This window comes from Atta colombica, unplaced genomic scaffold (assembly GCF_001594045.1).
Source record: "Atta colombica isolate Treedump-2 unplaced genomic scaffold, Acol1.0 scaffold9, whole genome shotgun sequence".
In the NCBI taxonomy this organism is placed as follows: domain Eukaryota; kingdom Metazoa; phylum Arthropoda; class Insecta; order Hymenoptera; family Formicidae; genus Atta; species Atta colombica.
In genome coordinates, this window is record NW_017259583.1 from 1666437 (window position 1) to 1673931 (window position 7495).

General features: G+C 32.2%; 1 protein-coding gene across 1 annotated transcript in view; it reads right to left on the bottom strand.

Moving 5' to 3' along the window:
* Window positions 1-7495, bottom strand: part of LOC108693274 (transmembrane channel-like protein 3) — a 19202-nt gene that overhangs the window by 3828 nt on the left and 7879 nt on the right. The window contains exons 8-11 of the mRNA XM_018202144.1: window positions 1273-1515; window positions 1120-1189; window positions 810-972; window positions 131-481 (exon numbers count right to left, since the gene is read on the bottom strand). Of these exons, the coding sequence (XP_018057633.1) occupies window positions 131-481; window positions 810-972; window positions 1120-1189; window positions 1273-1515 (827 nt within the window). The remainder of the gene's footprint in view (window positions 1-130; window positions 482-809; window positions 973-1119; window positions 1190-1272; window positions 1516-7495) is intronic.

Below are 7495 nucleotides of genomic sequence, written 5' to 3' on the forward strand. Positions count from 1 at the left end.
TTGTATTGAATGTGGAAAATTGTAATATTGATGTAATATTATTATTTGATATCATCACAGTTTGTATTTAACTGGTAAGAAATCTGATTATTAATTAAGCATATAAAGAAACGTAGAAAGTATAATATACCTTCCATTACATTTGATTCGAATGTTGTTGACGCTGTAGTATCGCTTTGGGACAAAGTAGAACTTGTATAGAAATGTTCAGTAATTGTCGAATCAGTCAGAAAATTGGAAATTACTGTCGGGCTCGTGTCATAATATATTTCGTTATCATCCACATTTTCGGTATATTGTTCCTCATAATAAGATATAGTAGAAGACTTGTTGCTATTATCCATATCCGAAGTTTTAAATTGGTAATTATCGTAATCCGAATAATCTTTATAATCATATATATCATTGAAGTCCTTATATAAGGTATCGTTGTCCAATAAAGGATTAAGAAAGAAAGTCTCTTGTCTGATAGATGGTAGCACTGAATGAAAATCCGATCGATCAAATTTTCGTCAGAAAATCGTGAAATTGTCTTTTATCATTAGGTGAAGGAACAAAATATAATTCATGAAACACATCTGTGCTATTTCCTGAATCGATATGTCTGTAGTTTATTTGTCACGAAAGCAAATTACTTTCACGATCATCTCGAAATCATCTTCCACGATTGCTTTGAATTTGATGAAGAAAGAAGAAAATTAAGAAAATTGCATCTTATTACACAGTTACTTTAAAATTTCTTAAAATTTACACTCAATTGAAATAGCACATATGTTGGTCAGAAGTATATTGATTTAAATAGATCATACTTGATATTTCCTTTTTAACACGAGAATGGGTGATATTGTTTATTAAAACAAGACACAAAGATGCTAATGTTGCGATCTGTTGAGTATGTGTCAGCTCGTCGCATGGTACTAATTTATGTATACACTTGTTTATCAGTTTGAGATCATAAAGAATGTCTTGTTTCTGTAAAGAAAGTCCATGCATCCAGAGAAAACAATGAGTCTAAGTATGTAAAGTACACGGATAATATCGCGTGTATGGAATGTTGCGTATTCATATTTTTTCATTGTACTATTCTAATTCACGTATGCTAATGGATTATATACGTACCATAGAGTTTATCTTATGGAATAATGCGAATATTAGCGAGTAAAGATTCAGCAGATTTAAGATCATTATCCTGAAACGAAAACACAGCCAAATGTACCGTTCGGTGCACAGTGAGATATAATATTTCATTGAGATTAATAAGTATTTCTTTACCGTGCTAGTTGTATTCGGAGCTGTTTCCTAGGATGATAGCTTTCAAGGAAGCCGAGGATCTCGAAGAGTATTGGGAAAAGGTATGTAATGAGAGACATCACAATCGTGATTTTGTTTTGTTGCCACCAGGTTTGAGATTCCACGGTGCTCCGTTCAACCACTTTGATCACAGCATATGCCGACAGTGCGAGTAATGACAGTACTGCCACGTTCACAAATATTCTCATTAAAATGATTCTCCAACTGCGAAACATAGTTGAGTACATTATGTACACTTCAATATAGAGTTCAAGAATGTAATATAAAAAAAACTGTAAAAAAAGAAGAGTTTTATTACGTTTTTTTTTGTTTCCATTTTTTAAATACTTGAAGATGTTTTAGTTTAAAGGTACCATTTCATACAGTTAATAAAAGTTGGTATTTTACTTTCACTTCATCAATTTTCGTATATATAGCGAAATTACGCTCAAAATTTGATATTGTTCAACTAACAGCAAATGTTGCTATATATCGAAATATATGATATGTCATGGCATGTTCATAGAATCGTATGTTTTTCAAGATTAATTTCGGGAGCGAAACAAAGAAAAAACCATGTTCGCTACGATTTTTGGAAATGAGTGTTAAAATAAAACTTTTCCCGTACTTTTTCTTTTTTAATAATTGTACGAGGGCAAGTTCTTAGAAAATCTGTCAGAGGGCACTTGCAGTGTCATATCACATTATTTTTTGACAAGTAGCATCTCTCAGCTGATTACTGTCAAATTTTGAGCGGAATTCATCGCGTAGTTTCATTTCTGTAGACAATTAAAGCGAACAACCTTTGTATTTTTTGCAAAATGGAAAAAAATGAGTTTCGTGCAGTGATCAAATATCCACATATGAAAGGTTTAACGCCGAAAGAAATCAAAACCGAGTTGAATAACGTTCATAGCACATCTGCACCAGCGTTTGCGACTGTACACAATTGGGTGAATGAATTTAAACGTGGTCGTACATCCACATGTAATGCACCTCATTCGGGACGTCCAATTGAGGCTGCAACGCCAGAAATCATCGATAAAGTCCACGATATTGTTTTGACTGATCGATGAATGAAAATGCGCAAGCTTGTTGAGGCCACAGGCATATCACATGGCACAGTAATTTCAATTTTGCACGAACAATTGGGTATGAAAAAGCAAGATGGGTGCCGCGTTTGCTCACTGTGGACTATAAGCACAGGATCACATGTGCCCGATACCAATGGCCAAATTCAACGAATTCCTTTCGAATTGCTTTCTCATCCAGCATATTCGCCAGATTTAGCCCCCTGCGACTATTTCCTGTTTCCAAACCTGAAGAAGTTCGGAGGAAAGAGATTCATCACCAGAGAGCAGCTCATCACCGAAACATAGGCTTATTTTGAAGGGTTGGATATATTATTCGGACGGCTTGAAAAAGTTGGAGAATTGTTGGATCAATGAATCGAATTGAAAGAAGATTATGTTGAGAAATAAAAATGAATCGATAAAAAAAAATGTGTTTTACTATGTTTTTCTAAAAACTTATTGACTTGCCCTCGTATATTTGCAATGGCTATTGCTTCCGAATCTCTGTAGCTACGATATATTCTTTCACATACTCGATGTAAGTAAATTAAAAATTAGTTTTAATCAAAAATAATGTTTATTCTTATAACAATTTTGTTAATCTTTTGTTTTTATTCTATTTCAAGAAAATATGGTAAAATGAGAATACTTTATAAAAGAAAAATGATCAAAGAACATAAATACAGTGAAAATATGTCAATGTTCTTTATAGGGGAGACCGATGCTTTCTGACATAACAAGCAAGTTGGCATTGGTTGGCAATACATTCCGTATTTATGAAAATAACGGAAACAATGAAAAAGTTACTGCAAAGTATCTCTTATAATGTGAATTCTTTTGCCTAAGTTTCATTTTAATCAAACGAGTTTACGATAAAAAGCAAATGTACAATAAAAAGAAGAGAAAAATTTGATTCAAAAGGAAATTTATAATTTTTTTAACATTTCATAATTTCGTAATAATGTTCTTCATTTTGAAGAAGTAAATGTAAGGAATATATTACATTAGTTCAAGAAATATTTATATTACTATATGTGACTTTTACTTATACATGTTACGTTGAGTATACAACAATAAGTATATAGTAGAGTATATAACAGTAATTTATTATAATAAAATGATTAAAATTACATGTATGAAGGGATGAGGTGCTCATATTTTAGGAAAAGTTAGCTAGACTTGCAGTGCCACGCGTGAACATTGAGTTACAATTTAATTCTGATAAAATATTTTATATTTAATATTTTTATATTAAAATATGTATATTACAACTAAAATAATTTATATTTATATTTTTCTATAAATATAACATTTTGATCATTCTAAAGTAACTTTAAAAAATATGTTTACTAAAAAGTACATATCTGCGATCTGTTTTTTATTTCTATTAGGTATACAACTTTGCTTACGCCGTTTTCCTATAGATGGCTTTAGCGGTAAGTGGTCGAAATAAATAGATCATAGACGTCATACAATAAACTTGGGCATCTGTCAACATAACCCCATAGAAACATTAGTCGATTTGTGTCTGCATCATAAAGTTATTCTCGATTGAAAATGTCAGTTTACGAGGCAAATTCTCGTCATTTGCGGGAGGTTTTAATTTTTTGCTTCAATATGAAGAAATCTGCGGCTGAGGCTCATCGAATGCTCTCAAATACTTATGGTGAGGCCGCTATTAGTGAAAGAACGTGTCGTGAGTGGTTTCAACGCTTAAAGAACGGTGATTTTGACATCCAAGGTGATGCTGTATTTGGGACCAGCTCGGCGTAGTGTATTATGAACTGTTAAAACCGACTGAAACAATCACAGGCGATCAGTATCGAACGCAATTGATGCGTTTGAGCCGAGCATTGAAAGACAAACGGTCGCAATACAACGAGAGACACGATAAAGTGATTTTGCAGCATGACAATGCTCGACCCCATGTTACGAAAGTGGTCAAGACATACGTTTAGAAACGTTGAAATGGGAAGTCCTACCCCACCCGCCGTATTCTCCAGACGTTGCTCCCTCTGACTATCACTTGTTTCGATCAATGGCACACGGCCTGGCTGACCAGGACTTCCGATCTTATGAAGAAGTAAAAAATTGGATCGATTCGTGGATAGCCTCAAAAGATGACCAGTTTTTTCGACGCGGGATTCGTACGCTACCCGAAAGATGGAAGAAAGTAGTGGCCAGCGATGGACAATACTTTGAATCATAAATGTATAATCAGTTTTTTACAATAAAGCCTCGAATTTCGGAAAAAAAACGGCGGAAGCAAAGTTGTACAACTAATATTAAGTTTTCATTAACTTAATGTGCTTATAGTTTGTTGTACAGAGAACTTATATTACGATTTACATTAATTTACTTTAATGTAAGGGTAAGATAATTTATACAATGCAGCATGTTGGTATTTTACTTACTACAAAGAAACTATACAATGTACAAATACAATCATTCCTGATATAAAAATGTAGAAAAAGAATTCTTCTATTATATTAATACATTTTAATCATAAATTAATCATTAATTGTTTAATCATTAATTATTTAAAAAGTTAATGCCGAAAGTGCGAAAAATGTGCTAAACATCGGTTTCCCCTATTTAAGGCTTCAGATTGTTTAAGTAATATCACTGTAATTTTACTGATGTAATGATTTAAAATTTCATTTTGGATTATGTCCAAAAAATGTCCATTGAAAGTAGAGATTTTTCATTTTAGGTAGACTTTTTATTGTGTATCTCAATTTTATATTTATCGTAAAAATTAGATTTAACTAAAAAAGATTGTTAAAATTGTTCGAATCTTTTACATTTTAACTTTTGTAAATAGACAATAGTTGTAAATTAACAATAATTAGAATCTGTTTATATCTATTATTTTTTATATACCGTTTAAAAAATTCACTGAACTAAAACATTTAACATGAAACATTTATTTTTGCACTTTTATTGCACACAATATCGTTTTGTATTACATTATACTTTAAATATGCTTTGTGCAGGTATTATTAGATTAAATATTTAATATAAATTTATGTTAAACATAGGTGACAAGAATAATATAAAATAAGTAAAATATATATTTCTAAAACTTATCTAATTTAATATAAATAAAAACAAAAAAGGAATTATATATTACACTAAGAATAGTGTCAGAATTATTGTGTGTTATAATAATATTTTAAGTATTAAGGAATTTTTACTTCATCTTTTTTTAATAAAAAATAATTATACATATTTAAAATAACAGCTTTTTTTAATTTTTTAATTGAACAAAAGGTAAATTTTTACGTGTTTAAAGAGAAAGAAAGCTTGTGTTATAATTTAAAGGATCTTTTAAGTATATAATTATACATTTGAAAAGAATGTAAATAAATATTATTATTGTTCCTTAATTTTATATCTGTTCGATAAACATTTTGTAACAAAGGCTTACATCTCGCTCGCAATTTCAATCAAAAACCTCTATCCGTCATCATAAGAAGTATTTCCTTCCTTAACATCATAGGAAATCGAATTTTAATGTTGGGTTCGAGTCAGATCGCAACACTAAAGTAGATAGAACAGTATGACTTTTGCTTGCATTAGGGCAAACCTTTTACCTATGCAGATTCTAGGTGCGATACCAAATGGCATATAGAATTGTTTACATCTCCGTTAAGGAATCTGTCAAATTTATCTAGATGCGGATAGTACTTTGAATCACGATGCAGACAATAATTCATACACTATTATCAGGTTTTACCGTGATCGATTCGCCATCCGGAATCGCTAGTGATAATTTGGTTTCCTTAACACATTTTCTGTCAAGAAAAGATGTCCTTGGACAGTCTGAGAATTTCATCTATCATGGTGTCTAAATATTTCATGTAATTAATAGCCTCATAAGTATGTTTGTCATTGGTCTGCCTAAGAACATCGCCGATGTCCTCCCTCAATTTTCTCTGAATATCTGAATTGACACCAATTTCGTGCATCATGAAACAGCTGTTGATATGGCATTACACTCGGCGAGAAAGAAAATAAATGCTTGGACTGTTATTTCATTAATGTTGTAATTACATTCATTATCATTGTTCCTCGTCTCCATCATCAATTGAATTACGTCCGGGCGAATAATTCCCTGTTTATCTCTGGTCTTCACTGTGATGGCAATATCTTTGAAAAAAATTCTCTACTTTTGGGCCAAATATTCTCAATTTAAAAAGTTTCGCATGTCGTGGGAAGTTTCTTTGCATTAAAAACTTGAAGACTAACCAGCCATCAAAATGAAATGATTCTTTGCCAAGTAAAACGAACTCATTATTCGGATACTTAAAAAAATTCACGTCAATACCGAAGGCACACATGGCCACTGGCGTATCGTTGATGTATTTGGAAAATAAGTCTTTCATATCATACGTTGGCAGTTTTTCCGGATTGCGTTGTCACAACAACACACTGACAAATAAGTCCAAACATCACCTTTATCTTGCTAGATATGAAGCTAGGACTAAGAAGCTTCCACATTTCGCGCCAGTCATCTCCAAGCAGGTCAAATAAATTTTTATTTGCTATCGGATCGAGAATTTTGTTGAGAATTTTGTTTAATTCCGGTGAAGCCGGAATTAAATTATCGAATTGTTTAATGGCGTGAAAATCAAATCTGGATCACGAATAATGATGACTGGCATTATAAAATCGTAGACGCTGAAGAATTTTGTGTCCGAAAAGAGATTGTACATTTTTCGTAAGAGTTCCATATATACATCAAAAAGCAAAAGGAGTTACTCTAATAATGGAATCGATCAAATGAGAAATTTTTAGTTGCTCAAAATAAGATAATATATTTAATAACTATCTTACTTAAAACAAAATATTATAAGTAGAAGCTCGCTGTTAAAACAATGAGAAGTAAAGTAGAAGGCTCGCGAATAAATTTCAAATTGATTAGCGATGAAGTGTACAAATTACAAGCTTGTACTACTGATTACGTATGTACGTCATGATTGTGTGTGTGTGCGTGCGCGCGTGCGTGCGTGTGTGCGTGCGTGTGTGCGTGCGTGTGTGTGTGTGTATGTATGTGTGTGTGTGTGTGTGTGTGTGTGTGTGTGTGTGTGTGTGTGTGTGTGTGTGTGTGTGTGTGTGTGTGTGTGTGT